At 37.3% G+C, this 24,551-nt stretch overlaps 1 protein-coding gene across 1 annotated transcript in view; it reads left to right on the top strand.

The window, feature by feature from the left end:
- The window catches only part of ARHGEF38 (Rho guanine nucleotide exchange factor (GEF) 38), a 127,007-nt gene that overhangs the window by 36,882 nt on the left and 65,574 nt on the right, over positions 1–24,551 (top strand). The window contains exon 2 of the mRNA XM_011943260.1: positions 1,655–1,842. Within this exon, the coding sequence (XP_011798650.1) occupies positions 1,655–1,842 (188 nt within the window). The remainder of the gene's footprint in view (positions 1–1,654; positions 1,843–24,551) is intronic.

The raw sequence follows: 24,551 nt of genomic DNA on the forward strand, positions 1-24,551 counted from the left end.
CGAGTAGCTGGGACTACAGGCACCTGCCACCACGCCCGGCTAATTTTTTGTATTTTTAGTAGAGACAGGGTTTCACCGTGTTAGCCAGGGTGGTCTCAATCTCCTGACCTCATGATCTGCCCGCCTCGGCCTCCCAAAGTGCTGGGATTACAGGCATGAGCCATCGCACCCGGCCTCATGTGGATTATTTCTTTAGCACTAAATAGCCCAAATCTCATAAAACCATGTGCTTTTGGATGCTATTTGTCAAAACTTCCTGCTTTCCTAATGAAGGAAGGATTGGTAGGAGGCAAATGATTCCGAAACCTACTCACCTGCAGGTCTGGATTGTCCAAAGATCAACCTAGTATAGCTTCCAAACTGATGTTGGAATTACTCTCCATAGATGTTTGAATATTGAGCCTCTGCCTGTAATGCTGAAGTCAGTGGGCCAGAGAGAGAGTTCATTACTTTTTAAAGTGTCTGTTCACATTCCTGGGGCAGTCTCTTGACATCACACCATTAACTCCTCTACTATATTGTTTCTCTAGTTGTCTTAGCTTTGTTCCTGGAGTCAGCCAAGAAAACACTCTTTATTTCCACTTGCATATATTGTGACCTGTACATTTATTTTTTACTGTACAGACTCTTTATAGGCCCTTTTGTAAAGTTCCACATTCTCAGGGAGTGGTGTCAACACTGAAGATGTCTCATATACCAGTTACTAGAATCATATTAACTTTAAATGAAATATAATTACTTCTGCAACTGCAGAGACTAAGATGAAAATTAAACTTCAAGCTTGAAGCAAATCTATTTACACACACTTTTACATACACAGACTCACACACTGCCCTGATGTTTATCGCCCCTTTGATTTCATGGTCTGTGGTCTGGTTTGTGGCTTCCAAAATTTTACATTGCTGTGGGGAGTTCGTCCTTGAAGATACTTAGCTTTCTTACTTGAATACTTCATATAAACTTTTGCTATGTGTGAGGCTTACCATTTATCTCATTATCTCCCCAGTACTATGACTTTTTAAATTAAAACTTTCTGTTTGACAGTTCAAGAATTTTGAAATAACAAGATATGCTTAGTATAAAAGATGAACCATGAAAAATTTCAGTTGAAATTTATTTAATCCACCACTGCTTCACTCCTCATGGAGTCTGATAGTGAATTGAAAAGAAAAACTCCAATCATGCAATTGTTTTCCATTTCATTGAGATTTGGATATTACCCACTGAGAATGAGAGGTAATTATTTTTAATAACAGTGACAAACAAAATTAGAGGCACTTCATTTACTAATTAAAATTCTTCCCTTGATTTAAAAGCTAATGTGAACAGAAGCTCTGAACTGTTTTTTTTATGCATTTGACCTCCAGGCTGAATAATGGCTTTATAGGCTAAGCTACTAGCAATGGGATATTTTACAGAAGCCACGATAATTGGGTATCATTTAACTCACTTGTTAGAAGAAGTTCGCTCCTATTTTTCCTCTTGCTCATAGTTTTGTAGGGGACTGTCCATATATCACTTCCTAAGAACACATCGTGAAGATACCTTCAGCCTTTTTCCTTGTTAATAAAGTCCTGCGAAGGCGTTGTTTGTTTGTAATGAAGGAAAAAGAAACCTCAGCAGAATGTCTCACCTGTATGTTTTCATTTAACAGAAAAGATGACTCCACAGGGTGAGTGTTCTGTAGCCGAGACCTTAACCCCAGAGGAAGAGCATCAAATGAAGAGGATGATGACAAAGCGGGAAAAGATCATCAAGGAGCTGATACAGACGGAAAAGGATTATCTCAATGATCTAGAGCTGTGTGTTAGGGAAGTGGTTCAGCCCCTGAGAAATAAAAAGGTAAATGTATATTTGAGATTTTTATTTTTTTCAATGTTTTCTCTCTCATATCCTAAATAGGATCACTAGCACCATGAAATTGAAGCACTCAGGTGTATCAGCGGGATGATGTGTCTTTCTCCACAAAACAGCACTGTTCTCAGCTCTGGGGTTACAGTTTAGTACAAAACAAAGTCCTGCCCTTGTGGAGTTCACTTTCTAGTGCAGAAAAGGAGTCAGACAATACACAATAAATAAATAAGCAAACAAAATTAAGATATGTTTTATGGTGTGAAGTATAGCTGAGAAAACGAAAGCAGGGAAAAGGAATGAAATATGGGGACAAGGCCAGGCACGGTGACTCACGCCTGGAAGGAATCCCGGGACTTTGGGAGGTCGAGGCGGGTGGATCACCTGAGGTCAGGAGTTCAAGACCAGCCTGGCCAACATGGTGAAACCCCATCTCTACAAAATTACAAAATACCAAAAAATTAGCTGGGCATGGTGGCACATGCCTGTAATCCCAGCTACTTGGGAGGCTGAGGCAGGAGAATTGCTTGAACCCGGGAGATGGAGGTTGCAATGAGCCGAGATCACGCCATTGCACTGCATCCTGAGCAACAGAGTGAGACTCTGTCTCTAAAAAAAAAAAAAAAAAGAAAGAAAAAAGAAAAGAAAAGAAAAGAAAAAGGAAAAGGAAAAAAGAAATATGGGGACAAAGGGGTGGTCATTCTATTTCAAATAGAGTGTCAAATGAAGACTTTTCCAGTGGAGGACATTGAGCAGAGAACTGAAGTAGGTAACAGAATGGTCCAGGCAAAGTGGACTACAAGGGCAAAGACTCTAAGTAGTGATAACTTATCATTAGGGTTGTAAATATGCAATTCAAACAATATAGAAAAACAGAAGCTAGAAAGTGAAAATGATCAGAAATTCCACAGTCAAAGAAAATTACCATTAACATGATCAGACATATCCCTTCAGACATCTATTTGAACACTTACGTATACATATACATACACAAGCACATATATTTTTACATAAATGTGATCAAAACTACAAATAATACCTTGTAACGTACTTGTTTCATCCGGAAATCTGTTACATGTATCTTTTCATGAGTACTAATATTTTTCAATATCTGTCTACTGTGACAGTGGCTGAGATGTTTTGGGTGTTTGTTTCCTTATATCCTTAGAATAAATTCCTAGAAATTGAATTGCTAGGTCAAAGGGTATGCATATTTAAGATTTTGAATAAAACGGACAACTGCCAAACAGAAAGTCAGTATGATTTTAATATTCATTCCTATTAATAATGATTCAGAGATCATTTTCTCTGCATCCTCTTTAATGCTGAGAATTATTGATTTCATAAATGTTCTTTTGATCCCTTCCAATAAATATCTTCTCATATATTCATTGGCTTTTTCTGTTATTCATACCCATGTTTTTTGCTCTTTTAAAAAATGATGGTTTAACATTTTTCTTATTATTTTATGAGAACTTTCTGTATATTAGAGATATTCTTTTTCCATCCTACATGTTGCAAATAATTTTTCTGGTAAGTCTTTTGGTTTCTAACCTTGTTTAAGATGTATGTTTATTTTGTTTTTGCCATGTTTAGTCAAATATATCCAACTTTATTGATTCTGAGACTGGTATTTTAATATGTTACCCATGATTATAAAAGCATTTCTAGCCTGTTGTGCCCCCAACTACTTACAACATTCAGGAGCAGATTTTATATTTCTTAATACAGTACTCTTCTCAGAAATATTTTTTAAAAAACCATCTGGACTACAAATTAGGGAAAACCAGTATAGGTCAAGGCATTTCTGATACAAAAATTGTTTTTTGATCTAAGGCAATGTATAAAGAGGAGTAGCAAAGAAGGCGTGGAAGCCTTTTCTTACACAGGAAGTCGTCTTCAGTTTGACTGCCTCATGACTTTTATTTGGTACTGACTATATGTCAGATCCTGCTCCAAACACTTCATTAGCATTCTCATTTAATCTTCCACAGTTCTCTCCCGCAGTGCCAGAATTACCAGGCACTTTCTGAAAACCTGGAAATTTCTTATTCGTGATGTAGAGTAGAAGTACTATTGATGGTCATGATAAAAATTTGCTCTTTAGTGTCATTGCTAAGTATATAAATGTTTTCTGGTGTGTTTTATTTCATTTTATTAACATATAAACCAGATGTATTTGATATAACTGCTATTCTGACAGTTATCAATGGTTACTAACATGTTCATTTGCATACTTATTAAAATGTTGATTTTAAATGCACATGGCATCAGACTCTGTCACTATCTACCTTTCCTTACGGTACAGTCCTACCTGTTAACTCTTATTCTTTGAAAAATTTGGAACCTAGCCCACTGTGTCTACATATTCTCACTCTCTCTCTCTCTCTCTCCCATCCCTAATTCTGACATCTTTTGTAGGTGATTTCAATATTCATGCAAATAACCCATGCAACATTCGGGCCTCTCAGTTCTTTCACTTTTTCATATCCAACAATCTTTCCTCAATCCCATTCAGCCACTCATGCCAGAGTCATAACCTAGAACTTGTCATTACCAGCAACTTCGTCCCCTCAAAATCAGAACTTCAAGCTTACTATTCTCTGATGCCCAAGCTTACTCCCACTGGTACCATCTCTGACAACCTTCTGATGGCACCAAGACCTCCAAGCTATGGACCTTACTACCATTTCACTCTTCATCGGGCCCAAAGATGCTTTAATTTCTATGGGCCCTTCATTATAATCGCTCTTTGCATATGCCCTCAATTCCTTTTTCTCTCTTTCTTTCCATTTACTCCCCTGCAGCGACTTACTCAGGTGAAGTTCAATTTTTCATCTACTTCACATCTTTACCTGTGCAACAGAATTAATCTCTTATAAAATACATGACCACTTTCTACTGGGGCCCCCAGTAATGTTTCTGAGGAGATTCTCTCACATCCTTTTCCTCACGTGTCAAACACCCCCTTTTCTTTTCTCAGCTTATGCCCTTTCCCATCATTTCATAGAGAAACTAAAAACAATAAGATGTGCACACTCTCAACACCAAATCTACCAACCAACTGCATCTCTACCTGTGTAAGGTGGCTTCCTCTTAATACCAGAAGCAATGGTTCCCGCTTCTACTGAGGGATGACCCCTCTGCTAGTGCAGTGGATTCTACCCCCTCAGACTTAAGGGCTTTACTCTGGCCTGTGTCCTTTCTGTCTCCTGAATAATTAGTTTACCCTCCTTATTAAATCATTCATAGCACCATTATCTACTATCTTAAAAACCAAAATCAAACACAAACAAACCAAAAAAATCCTTTTCCTCAATCCTTAAGGAATCATCTATATTTACTGTCTATTTTAAAATTAAATATAAAATATGTACTAGGTGTAAGAGCATTTGTGACTAAAGCATGTTTCAAAATAAGCACAATTTATCAAAAATCTGTCCTTGTGATTGGCTAATGATCAATATAAAACACAGTAGAAAACATGCCCAGTTGCAGTGGCTCACACCTGTAATCCCAGCACTTTGGGAAGATCAGCACAACCAGGAGGATTGCTTGAGGCCAGGAGTTCGAGACCAGCCTGGGCAGCATAGGGAGAGCTCATCCCTATTTAAAAAAAAAAAAATAGGCCGGGCGCGGTGGCTCAAGCCTGTAATCCCAGCACTTTGGGAGGCCGAGACGGGCGGATCACGAGGTCAGGAGATCGAGACTATCCTGGCTAACACAGTGAAACCCCGTCTCTACTAAAAAAATACAAAAAACTAGCCGGGCGAGGTGGCGGGCGCCTGCAGTCCCAGCTACTCGGGAGGCTGAGGCAGGAGAATGGCGTGAACCAGGGAGGCGGAGCTTGCAGTGAGCTGAGATCCGGCCACTGCGCTCCAGCCCGGGGGACCGAGCGATACTCCGTCTGAAAAAAAAAAAAAAAAAAAAAAAATTAGCCAAGCGTGGTGGCTTGCTTCTGTAGTCCAAGCTACTTGGGAGGCTGAGGTGGGAGGATTGCTTGAGCCCAGGAGGTTGAGGCTGCAGTGAGCCATAACCACGCCAGTGTATTGCAGACTGGGAGACAGAGGAAAACCTTGTCTCCAGAAGAAACAAACAAACAAACAAAAACACCAAACATACAAGAAAAGTCTTCCTTTGAATTATTAGTCCACATTTGTATCAAATGGAATGAGTTTATTCTGTATGAAAATGTTGCCAATTTAAATAATCTGTTACATTGGTGAGTCAAACTAGCCCCACTAAAATGAATGTCATTGCTGAGCTGTATTCTTACATATGTTCTCCGATTTTTGTTTGTGTTTTCACTTTTTGTTATTTTTTTTTTTTTTTACTTGTTTTTGGCTTCCTACGAAACTCTTACAAGCAGTTCTCAGATTGTGTGGCCTGTCTGCTCTCTGCCTTCCTCATTGTGGACTTTAATTTCATTCTAATAGTTCTCTCCACTAAGGTAGTAGCAATTGTCTTAAGGTTCTCAGAATCCTCATGTCAGATCTGCCTTTTTCCCACTTCTCAAAACTTTTAACCTCTGATTAAATAAATAAATGTTCGGGTACTCATGACTCTTATAAGCGTTTAAATGAGTGCTGAGGTACTTAGTTGACACCACCAGTTCATTCAGTTCACCACCTTTTCAATGTCCATTAGTTCTTTCCTGTTCTCACTTCCCTTCTGGACATTTAACTACCAGTGTCTTTGAGCACAAACCACCTGTCATCACTGTCAAAATTTGTAAATTAACGCATACAGTTTTCAGATAACTATAACAACAATCTGCAAACCATGCTTAGCTAAACCTGGGGAAACATCAATAAATATTTGACAACTACAGGTTAACCTAGGAGAGAATTTGGGTATCATAGGATTCATCATCTTTTCTCTATAAAAAATCAAACTCAGACCACTCCCAGTAAAAACAGAACAAAACAAGTCTTTTATGTAAGTGAAAATTGGATGAAGGAAGTTGAAAACTGAGGAAAGTACCAGACATACCTGGCTTACCTGAGTGAACTTTTTGTGAATGAATCCGTGTACAAACAAATGATTAGATTCAACCCTTGACTGATAACTGTTCTGTGACAATCGTGCTGTAAACTTTAATCTTAACTTCAAGGTTTTTCTGTGTCAGACCTTTACTGAACCGATAATATATTACACTCAGTAGTTACTTCTTCTTTAATAGTAGCATTGTGAGAGGTTTTACAAAGAAGGCAAATGTTATTCACAACAGTTAGTGTTGAAACATTTAGTGGGGAAACAGGTTCTAGTTATTTATTATCCAAACAGGGTAATGAGAGATACTCTGTTTTTGGCTATAAGTCAAAATAAATCAAACTAGAGTAGACTAATCTAACAATGGAAAGGACAAAAAGTGATTGAAAGGAATAGCTGGAGGAATTTGAGTACTACACTTATTTTTATTTTTCTTTGTTTTTTAATTATTTTCAGTTGCTAAAATTCACATAGTGCAAATCTACCAAAGATCCCAAGGGGGCTATAGAACCCCTCAACTACTCGGTGTCCTCCCCTAGAGGCGAACTCCAGTACCAGCATCTTTTTACCCTTCCAACGATATTTTAAGTGTATGTGTTTGAATGCATACTTGGTAGATTTTATTTCTATAACAAGAAAGTTATGTGTATTTATTTTGAAGTTGCTCATATTTGGTTTAATAATGTGCCTTATGCTCAAAAATTTGTGTTTTCCAAAAAATGGTTTAAAAAATATAATTTTGTATTGGCAGAAATCCAATTGGAATTTTCTGTTAAAATTTTGATACACTATGTGGCAACATTATATAAATAATTTTCACTAGAGACAATATGTAGAGGCAAATAATCACCAGTAGTCTTGCCACTTAGAAATAAGCACAATAATTATTTTGGCTTATTGTTTATACAAACATACTGAAATATTTTCTGGAATTGTAATTATACCATACACAGTTGTCCCTCAGTATCCATGGGGCGTTGATTCCAGGACCAACCAAGGATACCAAAATACATGGAAGCTTAAGTGTCTGATATAAAATGCAATGGTTACATTTGCATATAACCTACACACATCCTCCTGTGTTATTTTAAATCATCTCTAGATTATTTATGATACCTAACACAATGCAAATGCCATGTAAATAGTTGTTATACTAGTGTTTAGGGAATAATGATAAGAAAGAGAGTCTGTTCAATACAGATGTATTTTTTAGAATATTCTTGATTCACAGAGGACTGATTCTATAGACATGGAACTCAAGGATTCAGAGGGATGACTGTACATCATTATAGAATATTTTCCCCTGAAGACAACAATATATTTACACATTTTATTTTCAGCCATAAATAATAAATATTAATTTAAATAGAAATTTTAAATAATTTATTAAAATAAAGGACCATAAATTTGATGTTCATGCTCTCTCTGAATTCAGAGTTCTTGAATGTAAAATGGTGCCTATTACTGGTGTTATCAATCGTACTTTGGTTAGCAGTGGGCTGTTTCAATGTCAGGATGGTGGGGACCCTATTGAGCAATTGTTCTGTGTGACATCCTACAAAATCTCTCCCTCAGGGTCCAAAGTGGGTGAGGAGAGCCCTGGGATAGGGAAACACAAAAGAGAGGGAGTTAGGGAGGGAAAATTACCAACTGACCCCTTCTTCAAAGGAGCAAGGGAGGGAAGGCACTCCAGGGCTCAGGCATTCAGCTTCCTGCTTGTATCCCCCACCCCAAACCAAGTTGCTATAGTGTCAGCCATCATGTCAACCCTGACAGAGAAGGCTGCATGTGAAGAGGGCTCACCAACTCCCAGAGAACGCAGTATAGATTCAAGTATCCCTGAAAGGAGACAGGGAGGAGAGGGATATAGATGTACTATAATAATAAAAATACTGTTCAAAGACCATAATACAATGAAAATTGGTATATAATAAAGAGATAGCAAAAGTCCCATTGACTTCCTATGCATTTTAAGCTATATTTACTGCCAAAGTATTCACTGAAACTTGTATATCCCTTTGCTGTGTTTTTCATGGCTGCTCCTTCACCAGTGTGAGCCCATTACTGTCCTATACAACAGGAACTACAGCTTCAGCACATGTCACGGGAATCTTCCAGGGTTCCATATCTTGCCCTCTCTTCCAATCCTTTCTAGCTGGTTGGGCATCCCTGGTGTCTGTCATGACACCTCAAAGCTAGGTTGTACCTCTATATCCAGCCCCTGGCTGTCTTGCTGTGGAACGGTACTCCCAGAAATTATACAGTGCCTAGCGGCTCTGCAGCAGCCCTAGTGCACTGCTTACTTGGCTCTAAATTTTAGTGTCACTCCCTAGATGCACTCTTTGAGATGACCCTCAGTTCTATCTGAATACTCTCACCACCCTTCTCTCCCAGCCCAGCTCCTCAGACCCACACTTGTCCATAACAGGAATTCAGACAATGAAATGTAATGAAATTTTGCTACTTTCATTGAGCAAAGGACAGAATTACTGTTATAGTAGCTCACTGAAATACAAGATAAAAGGACCAAGGCAAAAATATTTTATCTAGTAATTATCAAAATATAGCCAGTTTTCCTAGATATATAGGTGGATAGATAGATAAATGAAGCTTCTCAAAGTTATTTGCTAAAATTTTGCCCAAATAACAGATAGAAGAAACCAAATGTAAGCAAATATCTTTGAGCATGAATTTTCAATGTTCACAGAGGACTCTTGTCAAAATTGTTTTCTCCAGCTGTCACCTTCACTAAAAGACATTTACTATTTCCAGAAAGAATGGTCTTTCATTTTTGCTTAATAGGCAACCGTGGAATTCTCTCTCTCTTTCTTTTTAAATCACCCAGCTACTTTTCCCATCTCTGCTCACTTCCAGAATTTTCTGATTGTAGTCTGGGCCTTAAAACACATTTCATCTTGGCTCACTGACCACAACTTTCTTAAAGTTGGCTACTCTCTAAAACTCTGTCTCTTTCATGAAAGTGCCCTGAACTAAGTGGAGTTAAGGTATTGATTTCTCACAGACATGTCTTATTTATGCAAACAATTGCCTTATGCCATTTATAATACATTCTACCCCACAACATCAAAATCCAATGCACACATTCTATTGTTTTGCAAGATGTTACCCTTGGGGGAAACTTGGTGAAAGGTACATGGACCTCTCTGTTTCATTTTTTTACAACTGCATGTGAATCTACAATTAATTCAAAATAAGAACTTTAATTAAAAACATGCCTTTATTTTCTCCATCTTCCTCTCTTTCTCTCTTTAAATTATCCTTTTAAATACACATGTAAATTTTTACATGTAAGGATAAAGTTTTTCCTCTGATCCTTTACCTTGTTTACTCTCCCAAACTTTCCAATTGATTTTTAAATATTGTGTTTTCAGAGAGGTGGAGACTACATTTTAAGAATAAGGGTACACATTAGGTTGTTTGGAAGCAATTTTATAATGTACAAAATGTATAATAATCTCCTGTGTATCTTGGCTGTTTCTCATGCTATGCTTGAAATACCAGAAATCCATGTAAACCGTAAAACAAACTGATGAAAAAGCCAAGTCTCTTTTTCCACCTCCGTCTCCTGTTCGATCCAGTCCCACCTACTGTAGAGCAAGGCAGTTCCTGAGGTCAAACTCCTCAGTCACAAGACCTCACAGACTTTAGTGAGTACAGATATCCAAACCAGGTTGATAATCCCAAAGTAAAAGATGCCCTAAAAGCCAGAGGAAAACAGGGATTTTGTTCACTACATTAAATAAAAATCTGAGAAAAACAGAGCAATTCCTGCCAAGTATAATTGAGATGCTGGGAGAAATGACTCAAAAGATATATACCTGCCTTTCTCATTCTACTTTGTACTGGCTTTTCTAAACTAAGGTGCTGACTTGAAAATGTTATACTGCTGCTGGAAGTCTGCTTTAACTATTGATACAAATATTCTTCAATCCTTTACAAATACCGATTTTCATGAAGAGTAAGATACATCACAACAAAGACTCCTGTAATCTGTATGTCTAGGTTAGAACTCCAATTTTTTATTTTATCAAAGACTTGATTTTCATCCTTTCTGTGGAATCCTAGCATTTATTATATAGTCTGGGCCATTGTTCCTCCATAATAAGGCCAGATACTTGAAGTCTCATAAAGTCAGAAAAAAAAAAACTCAATAAATTTTTTCTTGATTTTCTGTGTGTTAATAAGGGCAGTTCCTATGTGTTGTTGGAGGTTATAGAGGTGAAACGTTAAATTTAAAAATGAAAGTCACAGTGTTGCCAACCACAATGTGACTATGTTGATACATAATAGCTAACTGGCCTCTTTTACAAGTACTGAAACCCAGTCATCACACCACTTACTTTCCCATTTTCCCCTGGAGGGACATTTCTGTTTTGTCAACCTGGAAAACACATAGTTTGCTGTCATATTGGATTCAGATTTAGTTGGGTATGAAAGTGATGCATCAATATTCTAGTACATGAATTTTCTTTTTATAGGAAGGAAATCGCTTATCTTTGCTTGTTCAGAAAGTCTCAACTCAAAAAAATGAGGCATTCATTTTTATCCTTGTACTACCGTTTTATGATGGAAACTGTCCTCCTTGTTGTTACATTTATAAACAGCTCCTAAGCTCCATTTCAGAACAGCTTCAGTGTTCTCTAATTTTTATAATCTATAGTCCAGATCAGAATCTGCTGGACCAAGTGAGGAGAAAAATGAATGTATTTCCCAATCCAGGGCAGGATTTGGAATGCCCAGAATTGAAAAACATAGATGTGTTAAGCAGATCTGTTTTAATATCCAGGAAAGTCATCCCTCAGCCTAGGCAAGATGATCTTGTGCTCATTACTTTACTTCCCAGAATGGAGATGATGCATAAACCACAATTTTCATTTGCTTTGTGTGTGTGTGTGTGTGTGTGTAGAATAAGCAACAAAATTTCAGTGGCTGTGATTATCATAATATTGCCATAAACCTCTCTAATGAAATGCCAGCAATGTTGAGGCAGCTTTATTCAGGCATAGATCAAAATAGCCATGCATATCAGCATATGACCATAAATCCTGGACTCCAAACAATAACACTGGGCCAGAAAGAAAGCAAATATTAAGGAAATAATTATTTTATTAATATGCACTTACATAAGGCACTTTAGACACAGGCAAAGTAGATGATTACATGAGTTAATTGATTAATTAATTTTAGGTCATTTAGAGTATGTAAGGACATATGAAACACATTTTTGTGTCATCAAAAAACTAAGAATCCCTAGTGAGAGGCCTCTTATAACTCTGAGAAGATAACTTGTAATGCAAAGTGATAATTGGTAAGTGTAGACAATAAGTGCAATTGGGGTTCAGAGAAGGGACAGATCACTTCCAGACAGATTAACTGAGCTATATTTCATGAAGAATGTGATATTTTCATTGAATATGCAAATTAAAAAATTAAATGTTTGTCAAGTGCCTATGGCATGCAGTGCCTGCTCCTGAGCTCTGCGTGGGTATCAAGGAAATTTATGTCACAGTCTTGCCCTAGTAAAGTCTATAATGTGGCCAAGAAAATGACTCATAAACACATAAAACACAAATAACAATCAAAGATCTATTTCAAGGCAACACTAGAAGTGATCATGACAGAAGGCAGTCATGATTAGTTGTGCTAATTAGTTATGCGACAATTAATTGCTTTAGACATTAGCAGAAGGAGGCACTCACTTCCCTGACCTGTTGGCAGCATTTGACAAAAACAGTGCCTTCTGTCTTCCAGGACTCTACACACTCTTTGTTTTCCCCTTACTCCTCTGGCTGCTGCTTCTCGGTCTCCTTTGCTGGTTAATACTCATCTATAAACACTAAAGTAATTGAGGGCTCCGCCTGTGATCCTCTTCTCTCTTTTGTCCACATTAGCTGTATTGCAAATCTGATGTGGTTTATGGCTTTGAATTCCATCTACATGCTGATGATTGGCAAATTTTTATCTCCAGCCTAGACATTTTCCCTGAAGTCCTCCTTTGTTTCTCCAATTCTCCACTCAAGTCTCTACTTGATTGTCTCCAAGGGATCTCAAATTTAGCATGTTCAAAACTGAGTTCCTAATTTCCTCTTTAAAACTTTCTCCGTTGTAGTCTATCTCATCTCAGAAAATGGCACCTCTACCTTCCAGTTGCTCAGGCAAAATTCCCTGGAGTCATCCTTAACTTTTTTCTTTCTCTTAATTCCCATATTAGATCGATCGGCACATTATTTAGTTCTGCCTTCAAAATTTATCTAGAATTAGACCATGTCTCATCTCCTCTCTTACTGCCACTCTGATTCAAGAACCTGTCAATAACCCCCTGGACTTTTACAACTGTCTTGTGACCTATATTTCTTCCTCTACCTTGTTTCAACCAAGCAGCCATAGTGATCCCTTTAAAATATGAGTCAAATTATGTCACTCTTCTACTCAAAACCCTCCAATGCTTCGCCTCTCACTCTGATTAAAACCTAATATACTCATGATGACCTACAAGGTCCTACAGGGGCTGGTCCTCATTCTCACTGATGTCATCTATTTCTACCTTCTGGCCTCTTCACTCTTTCTTGAACAAACCAGGAGCACTACTGTGTCAAGCTCTTTGTTCTTGCTGTTTTCTTTGCCTTGAATGCTCTTCCCCAAAATAACTTCATAGCTTGCTCCTTCATGTCCTTCAAGACTTTACTCAGTAAAGCCTTCCTTCACCACCTCGATCTTAGACTGGATTCCTCAGAAGCAGAGCCTGATAAAAGGATTTTAGATGATATTGATTTTGGAGATGATACCCTGAAATAGCAGTAAGGGAAAGGGGAAATGAGACAGAGAAAGAAGACAATAGAGGGTACATTAATGAGTGGGTTAACTCTGTGGCCAAATGGGGCTCATTTCCCAGTGGGACCTTGGCGAGGCTATACAGAACACATTGTCCCATGGGAGGAGTATTTGCCCTCCTCAATTCCTGTTAGGCACTGGCTAAGGGATGTTCCTGGGAGTGTTAATTCCTGGCACTTCTAGCCTTGTCTGTGTGTAGGCAGAGCAGGCATCAGTGGTCAGAGAAAGCCTTTAGGTAGAAAATCAGAGATGCTTACACCAGAAGGCCTGCCACATGTCAAAGAATATTCAGAATCAAGGACATATAAGTAAGGCATTGCCAGTGCTGCAGCCTCCCCAAAATTCCCTATCTTCCTTTTGCTGTTTTTGTTTTATCCCTATAATATTTAACCCTATATTTAATACAATATATTTTCCTTTCTTATCTTGTTTACTTTTCTCCTTTATGAATCATGAATTTTGTCTCATTTGTTCACTGCTATATCCCTAGCATCTAATACAGTGCTTTATATATGAGCAGCAGTAAGTATTTGTAGATTGAAAAAAAATGAGTGGATGAACAACTTCAGGATGGGTAAGTGATCCATGAAGTTTTAGAGAAGGGATGGGATTTGCACTGAGTAAACATTGGTTAGGTGCACGCAGGCTCAGGAGAGCAGCCCAGCAGTGGAGAACCACAGGAGCAAGAGTTGGTGAGCTAACTAATAGGGTCAGTTTAAAAATGAGTTAATTCCTTTTGATAGGAGCAGATGGTTCTTATAAAAATAAAATAACTGGGGTAAGAGAAGATAGGTCTTGTCCAGGCAAACCATCAGATTGAGAAATTTGAGGTCTTTTCTGTAGGCAACTGGGAAGAAACAAATGTTTTAAAACAGGAATTGATAACTGTGTTGTAAACCCAATTAAGCATGTTTTAGGAAGACTAACCTGAAATTATTAGTAAGCTGATTTGGAGAAATAGGAAATAAAATTGAGTTTAGAAGCTTTATCAGAGGCAGAAACTGGGGCCTAATAGAGTTTTACAAAGTGACTAAGAAAAGGCTAATTGAATGTTGGAGATAGTAGGGCTAAGCTATCAAGATGAGAGTTAGGGGTGATGGAGGGGAGAGGTCTGGAGTCTGGAACTTAGTGGTATAGCTAATAGATGGTGCACCCAAAGACCTGTCCCCACTCCAGGGCTCACACTTGTTTCCATCATCCTGGGCATACCCAGCAAAATCCAAACTCGGCTGAGTTTTGAGAATCTCCTGGAACTCAGGTCACTTAACAATGGTTTGGGCACCTTGGATTTTTGACAAAGGCAGTTGCTCAAAAAGGAAAAAAGAGACAAGTGAGAAATTATTAGCAATTTAAAAATGTTTCCAGAACTGGCTCTGCCTCCTAAAATCAACACTCACTCCTGCTCCCTTCCTTGTCCTTATTGTCTGTGGTTCTTGGGATTCGTACTGCAGCATAATGCTATGGGGAGCATCGGTACACTTAGTAGTGCAAAGATCCTGCCCTGTCTCCAGATGAGGACTCTGGCAGGCCCGTCACTTCACAGATCAGTGAACATCAGAAGCACTCATCTAGTTTGGGAACCGCCTTTCGCAGCTGGCAGTTTAGTCAAAATTCATTCCACAGTTTTCCTAAAAATAACAATAATAACTACAATATATTGAGTACTTATTAGGAGCCAAGCATTATTCCAAACAACTTGTTTATATTAGTTAATATGATACTTACATCAACTTATGAAGTAGGTTTAAGTGTTCCTACTTGACTAATGAGGAAACCAAGGAACAAAGAGGCTAAGTAACTTATCCAAAGTCACATAGCTGGAATGTGACTCCTCCTTGACACCAGCTCACCAGCCAGCTCCTGACCCTCGGGAGGATGGGTGAGGAGAGGTAAGAGAGGGGGAAGGTGTACTTGAACTGGTACCATCATAGCCTAGCTTTACATTCTTTGGGTTTTCTAGATATAATAATGTGGCACTCTTACAGGTACCTTCCTGGCCTTTTTCAGGCTATTCTCATGATGGTGGTGTTGGGGAGATTCTCTCTTGAAAGCCACTCGATCCAGTTGCATGTGTTCCAGTCGGTGATTTGCAATTCTTTCCTGAGCCCCGAGGCATCCAGAGCGTACCTCCATATTCTGCCCTTCAGCCGTGCAGGCAGAGTCATAGATATGTTTACACTAGCTTCACCACCTCACAGGGTCCACAGCTGGTCCATAGGAAGCATTCAAGCATCCCTGACCCCCAAGACCCATGGGAATACAGATTCATCCCAACATAGCCATCACTTTCCTGCTGCCACAGCTCCTTTAGGTTTCGCAGGCATGAGGTCAGCAGAGGTGACTTTGAAACAGTTCGCTGAACCCTCCTTTGCAAGTTCATCTTGGCAAAGGAAGTTCATCTATGGCAAACCATCTCCTGCTCACTTTGGTATCTGATAGCTAAGAAATTGATGCCTCAATTGAAATTCAGGCAGGAAGTGTTTGTTTTTTAACCTTTTGTATGTTTACTATCTTCATGGGATTCCATGGAGACATTCTGGGGAAGAAAACATGATATGGACTAGCACAGTATGTGCCATGAGATCGAACAGCTCCTGGGGTGCCATGCTGCAAGAGGCAAAGCAGAAAAGAGGTGCAGAGGCAAGGCCACGGAGAGCCCCATGCCAGAAGAACTGACTTCATGTGTGTGGGGAAGGGAAATCATTGGAAATTTAAACAGTAATGCTTAACTTAGATGTGATGATCAGAGTACTAAAACAAGTGACATTCCCCAAGGGAAAAAGTGTGGGAATTACAGTGGTCAACTGATTAAATCCTGGAAACACCAGAATTTATAACACAGATGGACTTCATGGATATTTGTTCTATGTTGTACCAGTTTTGTCCCTAATTCCTGTGTTACTGCTCAAGTCTACTGTCACACACCTGCCCACCACATCTTTTTGTGCCTTCCATTTCACGCTTCTTTTTTCCTTTCATTTATCATCGCTAGCAAATTTTTCTTTTCCTTTCTTTTGCAAAAGCGTTTCCTCATTTTTCAAATTATTTTCAATGAGTTCTAGTTTTTGTTGTATTATTGAAGATTAGAACTTTGCAATTGTGTCATTAAATCGGAAAAAAAATAGGTGGTATGCTAAGTCATCCCTTATGTCAGTAGTTTCTTTTAGATATTAGGCCTAAAGGATATGAATGCTTGTTGAAAAAGTTATGAGTATTGCTATAAGCTCTCAGTTTGAGTATGTACAGGAAGAAGAAATAAACACACATGTACACACATTCACGCACACACCCACACAGTGAGTACTCAAGTGATCAAAGCATAAAATGTTTACCCCATTCATCATGCCCAACCACAAGCCTTTAAATATAATTTTTTGGCTGACATGGATACGTTAAAAAATTACGAATTTTTCTTATAATCTCACTGATTGTTCCAAAGAGTTTCCATATTACTTTCTCTATATTTCAACAATATAAATCATAGTGTTTAGTCTATGCTTTCTGAAGAATTTCAGAAGAGATTACAAAATATACTAGCCCTCCAGCTCAAAAGACCTATTTTTAGCAGGACTGTTTGTCTTTGGAACATTTCATGTAAAATTCAAAGTACGAAAAGGAAGCCAAGACCACCCCAAACCTCTGCCAAGTAACTTCTTTTCTGCCTGTCCCTGTGTCAAGGCAGAGAAGAGAAACAAAGGCAGAGACCTTTAGTCAACTACCTACCTTTTACCCAAGGATATCAATACAAGACCTTTGACTTTCTATTACTAGTCAAAACAAATTTTCTGTTGCACTTGTTTTTAATTTTAATTTTAAGTTCCAGGGCTGTTGGACTTCTTAACTCAGGGACTTCTCAAGTGTGAACCCAGCCTCTTTGTCTGGCTTTGACTGTTGCCTCTGCCCTTCCTCACACACATGCTGAGATTTCTGTTTCAGAGACCCCACTCTCCTTTCTGCAACGGGACTAACACCTCTCTGCTAATGTAGGTCTGTCCACATCAATATCTTCTGGCCTGGAATGTTTCCTGGCAGTTATCAGGTAACTTAAGCATTTATCTGCAAGATTAGTTAAAAGACTTGCTGTATAGCTGATTCAACTCATAGTTCGACTCAGTTAGCCAGTTTCAAACCCAGTTTCACAGCAGGAAATTTCACACATACAAATCAGCAGTTCTGAGAAATCTGATGAAATAATGGCTAGTTTACCCTGAAAATCTTTGTATTCTAGAAGCCAACTGTCTCAGTAAATGCCATAGTAATGAGTTAATTATCCTATGCCAGTGGTTGCTAGGGCTTTCTGCCAACATCCTTTTTTTCCACTTGCTGCAATTTCTGTTGCACAAGCATTCTTCTTCTCAACTTCCTCACTAAAAAATTAAATAAAACCTATTTTATCCTCTCAGAATGTCCCCATTGGGTCTCCACTTCTCAAATATTTTGCAATGCATGGCAGCTTTCTTCCACTTCCACCTTACTTACTACAGTCTCAATATCATTGGGTTTTGATGGCTTCAGCATTAATAATGGATCGATCTAATTTAGAGGATGCATTCAGGCCTCACCAAAATGTTGTCCACGGAACTGCCCTACAGAAGGAGTAGATGGCACCAAAGTTCTATTAGACCAAATCAGTTGATGGCTAAGGAGAATTTGCCCTATGTTAATCCTAATGTAATTACTACATAAGTTCAGAGCCCAGAATTGGGGCCCTATTTGAACTTGGATTTATTGCCAAACTACACTGAATCCAAACACTGAAGACTTTTCTAGAAACAATTTCCAGAGGATGATTTGGTTGGTGGCAATCATCGTGGCCCTTGAAAGCAGTGCTGTTTATTTTCTCCCTTTTTCTACAATTGTTGTATTAAATATATATGTCATGCACATATATATGGAATTTTAAAATTGTGTGATTTTGATCATCAAATTAGGAGCCTAAAAATATAGTTCCAACTGAGGTCAGGACAGCAATATCCAACTGACAATTTTAAGTCCATTGGTTGTCAGAAGGAAAAAACAATGTTTATTTGTTAATACTTTTAAAATCCTTTAAAAAATTAATAACTTCAGCTCAGTGATAGTCATGAGTGTGAACAAGAGTTTAGCAAAGAGAGCTGATTATAATAATGAAAAGGGTGGTCTATCTGGATTTCAAATTTTATGAATGGTTAAGTACATACAGTATTTCCACATAATGTTGACATTAAAAATGGTGCAACTGAAGAAAATTACTGACATGAAAAGATGTTCATGTTATGTTGTTAAGGCAAAAACTGTAAACTCTATTTGAAGTATACAAATGTTTGTATGGATGTACACACAGACACACAGAGAAAAATTATCTGGTAAAACATACCTGAAAATGTATCAGTGGCTACTTCTGTGTGGTAGAATTATAAGTGATTGTATTTTCTTGCTTTTACTTTCTTTTATCTACTCATCCTTAATTTTCTACAATGACATGAACTACTTTTATAATAATAACCTAATTTATTTTTTCAAACAATGTTTGTTCCTAGACTTCTTTACAGTGTTACTTTTAGAGATGGTAGTGGTTGGGGGTCTGCAGGACACCTAAGAATGTTTGGTTTTTCCTCCCTGTGATGAGGTTTAGGCCGATTCATACAGTGCTCATTAAACAGAAACCTGTAAACAAGCATGTCCCAGGTGTAAAGTAGGAGAAGGCTGGCTTCCATCAGCAAATTAGCCAGTTATACAAACGGCTAAAATAAGCACACCAGTGTGCCTTTGCAGACAAAATTAAGTAGAAAATTATAAAATATCCATGTAATAGTTGTGAACAACTAAATTAGGTAATTTTTTTGCCTTTAAACCACTTTTGATCTTTGCATGCTTGTTATTCAGAGCCTAGTGAAGTGATTACAAAGAATATTCATTTTTGGCTCCTACAAGAGTAAATAGATCATTTAAATTGTACAGATTCGATTCAGTTCAAATTTTTAAACTTTTACTGAGTAACTATGCACATACCCAGAACTGTGTTAGCCACAGTAGAGTACTCACAAAGGCAAATGTCTTAGAGGAACTCACAGTTTTGTCATAGAGACAGATAAATTAAATTAATAAATATTTCTGATAAATAGAATGGGCTTCCATAAAAGCAGCAAGTAATATAAAACAAGAGTCATGGAAGTGTGGGAGAAAGAGAGGTTAATTCTAACCAAGGAACAGGAAATATTTCCTAGAGAAAGCAACATTCTGGCTACAATTAAAAGTGTATTAATCTTCTTTGGGTCCTAGGTAACAGAAATAAAGTTCAAACTAGCTTAAATAAAAAAGACACTTTGGGCCGGGTGCGGTGGCTCACACCTGTAATCCCAGCACTTTGGGAGGCCGAGGTGGGCAGATCACGAGGTTAGGAGATCGAGACCACCCCGGCTAACACGGTGAATCCCCGTCTCTACTAAAAAAAATATAAAAAATTAGCTGGGCGTGGTGGTGGGTGCCTGTAGTCCCAGCTACACGGGAGGCTGAGGCAGGAGAATGGCGTGAACCTGGGAGGCGGAGCTTGCAGTGAGCTGAGATCGCACCAGTGCACTCCAGCCTGGGCGACAGAGAGAGACTCCGTCTCAAAAAAAAAAAAAAAAAGACACTTTGTCGGCTTATGGAATAGGATTTCTTGCTTTAGGCAAGGCTAGATCCAAGGGTTAACAAGACTTTGCCAGGCTTAGCTTTCCTCTTTGTGACTTTTTCACAGACAAGTTCTCCACAAAGATGACTGCCAAAGATAGAAACTTACATACTATGTTAGTCCAATTAGGCTTCTATATTTTTAAAAATGCCATAAACTGGGTAACGTAGGCAACAGAAATTTATTTCTCACAGCTCTAGAAGTTGGGAAGTCCCAGATCAAGATGCCAACAGATTCAGTGTCTGATGAGGGCCCATTTTCTAGACAGCCGTCTTTTAGCTGTAACCTTTTTAATTTGTTGAGTAACCTCCATACTATTTTCCATAACGGCTGTACTAATTTACATTCTTACCAACAGTGTGCAAGAGTTCACTTTTCTCCACATCCTCACTAACACTTGTTTTCCTTCATCTTTTTAAATACTAGTCATTCTAACAAGTGTGTGGTCATATCTCATCGTGATTTTAATTTGAATTTCTCTGATGATAGTGATATTGAGCATTAAATACCTATTGGCTACTTTTGTGTCTTCTTTTGAGAAATGTGTATTTAGATCCTTTGGCCGTTTTTGTAATTTAATTTATTTTTATTTACTTAGTTTTAATTTTTATAAATACATAAAACTTGTACAAATATGCAGGGTACATGTAATATTTTGATACAAGTATACAGTGTGTAATGATAATTGGGATATTCATCCCTTCCAACATTTATAATTTCTTTTTAAAATTTATTTTCAATTATGGGTTTCAGAACATTTATAATTTTGTTTGTGTTGGGACATTCCAAATATTTTCTTCTAGCTATTTTGAAACATAACAATAAATTATTGTTAATTAGAGTCACCCTGTATCTTCTTTCTTTCTTTTTTTTAACTTTTATTTTAAGTTCATGGGTACATCTGCAGGATATGCAGGTTTGTTATGTGGGTAAATATGTGTCATGGGGGCTTGTTGTACACATTATTTCATCTCTCATGTATTAAGCCTAGTATCCATTAGTTTTGCCCACTTTTTCATAGGATTATTTGCTTTCTTACTGAGTAGAGTTCCTTATATATTTTGCATGTTAACACCCCTTATCAGATGTGTGGTTTGCAAGTGTATTCTCTTATTTCACAAGTTGTTTCTCAACTCTGATTATTGTTTCCTTTGCTGTGCAGAAGCTTTTAAGTTTTATGTAACACCATTTGTCTATGTTTGCTTTTGTTTCCTGTGATTTGGGATTATATGCAAAAAATAATTGCCCAGACCAATGTCATGAAGCTTTTCGCCTGTGTTTTCTTCCAGTAATTTTACAATTTCAGGTCTCATGTTTAAGTCTTCATTTTGAGTTGATTTAGTGTGAGGTAAGGGTCTAATTTCATTTTTCTGCCTGTGGATAGCCAGCTTTTCTAGAATCATATATTGAAAAGACTGTCCTTTCCCATTGTATGTTCTTGATATCTTTGCTGAAAATCAATCAATGGTAAAAGTGTGGATTTATTTCTGGGCTCTCTATTCTGTTCCATTGGTGTTTGTGTCTGTTATTATGCTGGTACCATGCTGTTTTGATTGCTATAGCTTTGTAGTAGATTTTGAAGTCACTGAAAACTAAGTAACACTGATAAAATAATTTGAAGAAGACATGGATAAATGGAAAGATATCTAGTGTTAATGAATTGGAAGAATTAATATTGTTAAAATATCCATTCTACCTAAAGCAATCTATAGACTAAATGCAATTCCTATTAAAATTCTAATGACATGTTTCATATAAATAAAAAACAATCTTAAAATGTATATACAACCATGCAAGACCCTGAAGAGCCAAAGCAACCTTGAGCAAAATGAACAAGCTGGAGGCATCACATTACCTGATTTTAAAACCTGGTAATTATTTAAATGTAATGGGAATTAGCTATTTGAAGTATATCTTGCGATAAGTACTTTTGTAAAGCAACAAATTAAATTGCCGATTGAAACACTGGCCTTTAATCTAGAACCAGAAATACTATTTGACCCAGCAATCCAATTACTGGGTATATACCAAAAGGAATATTAATCATTCTACTGTGAAGACACATGCACACGTATGTTTACTGCAGCACTATTTACAATAGGAAAGACATGGAACCAACCCAAATGCCCATCCGTGATAGACTGGATAAAGAACATGTGGTACATATATACCATGGAATACTATGCAACCATAAAAAGGAATTGGATCACATCCTTTGCAGGGACATAGATAAAGCTGGAAGCTATCATCCTCTGCAAACGAACAAAGAAACAGAAAACCAAATACGGCATGTTCTCACTCATAAATGGGAGCTGAACAATGAGGACACACGGACACAGAGAGGGGAACAACGCACACTAGGGCCTATTAGGGAGTGGGTGGGGACAGGAGGGAACTTAGAGGTAGGTTAATAGGTGCAGCAAACCACCATGGCACATGTATACCTATGTAACAAACCTGCGTGTTCTGCACATGTATCCCATTTTTTTTAGAAGAAAATTTAAAAAAAGAAACATTGGCCTTTACTTTTTATGTTTTGTAAGTCTGAATTATTATATATTGACTTGACTTAGAATAGCGTGTACTCAGACTGTCTTTTTTTAAAAAAATGAATTTTAATCCATTTAAAATGTAATTCAACTTAAGCTTTAGAGCGTTACCTGTTTCCAGTGAATGATTAATAAATATAAATACACGCTTCCTTGAATTTATATCAGTAATCATAAAATCGTCTATCAGTTTTAAAAGCCTATTTGTACCAGGCATTTGTTTGTTCCTTGGCATAGCAGTGACTGGATATGAATTAATTTTATGATTCACAGAATCCCTGTGGGCTCATGGTGATATGGGGGTTTGAAATCAGTCCAATTGATGTTTTAATCCTTTCTGTCCTTCAGGAAGAAGTGGAATTAAAATCTATGTTTTTGTTATTTAGTATTTGTTGCACTAAGCTAAGATTACAGATAAAACGTAGAATTAGATCCTTGCTAAATGGATTCATAATCTAAATTAAACAGATATACAGGATACTGACCTTGAGAAATAAATTGTAGGAGTGACAACTTGGTGAAAAAACTCAGGAACAAACCAAAGAATCTAAACGGAGATAGTAAAGTATTCTATTATTAATATTTGCTGGTAATGAACGAAGGCAGAGAATGAAAAGGTCAATTTCTGAATCCGGTTCTCCCCTGAAGTTCTTGCATAAGTTTGAGCATGGCTCCTCTCTTCATCCTGCATTATTTTCTGTATCTTCAAGATGGTTCAACCTTTACAAAGAAGTTGGAGTCATGTATGAAATAATAAACATGAAACACTCGAAGTTTCTCAGAATAAAGTTTCCACAGCAAAATGAAATAATAACAGGGACACACTGCATGATTTACTGCTGATAGTTTATCTTATAAAGCGAGTAAATTAGGGGCTGAAATTTTACATATTAGAAGGATTTATTTCAAAAACGATTTTAAGAAATATACAATCAGTAAATTTGAAATAAACCAATCTATAAAACTTTGATTCACATAAAACTTTTGGAAAACATCTTGAATTGTTCAAAGTTATACCTTTGTGGATTTAATTAATACCCAACACATGAGGCAATTCTTTAGGATAAGTAATGTGTTAAATAGGTGGTACTCAGAGATATATTACATTTGAGCCATTGATAATAGTAAAGTATTATTAAATGACAATTTCATGTTAACTAGTTAATAATTTATCATTAAATAATAATTAATCAAATCCATATAACTGTTATGTGCCTTTTAAATATTTTCTATAATATTAAATATACTTTCTAATATAGAAATTGCAAGTCTTGAACCTCTCTAGATTACAAGCAAAAAACCATATGTGCCATCTCCTATTAAAGTGAATGGTCAATTAAGGAACATTTTGTGATGCTGGATTAAAGACCCTAAGAACTAATAGTGATTACAATGTAATAATTAGTATGGAATCATAGACTATTTCAGAATACATAAAATTAGTTTTTTAAAAGTTGTCTAATCCTATATTGAAATAAACCACTGCATATGATCATATGAATTTGTTTGTTTGTTTTTTTTAATTTATAAGAAAAGAGATTTAATTGGTTTTGCAGGCTATACAGGAAGTGTGGTGCTGGCATCTGCTTGGTTTCTTTTTTTTTTTTTAAATTATACTTTAAGTTCTAGGGTACATGTGCACAACGTGCAGGTTT

Source organism: Colobus angolensis, unplaced genomic scaffold, assembly GCF_000951035.1.
Source record: "Colobus angolensis palliatus isolate OR3802 unplaced genomic scaffold, Cang.pa_1.0 Scaffold217, whole genome shotgun sequence".
NCBI lineage: Eukaryota > Metazoa > Chordata > Mammalia > Primates > Cercopithecidae > Colobus > Colobus angolensis.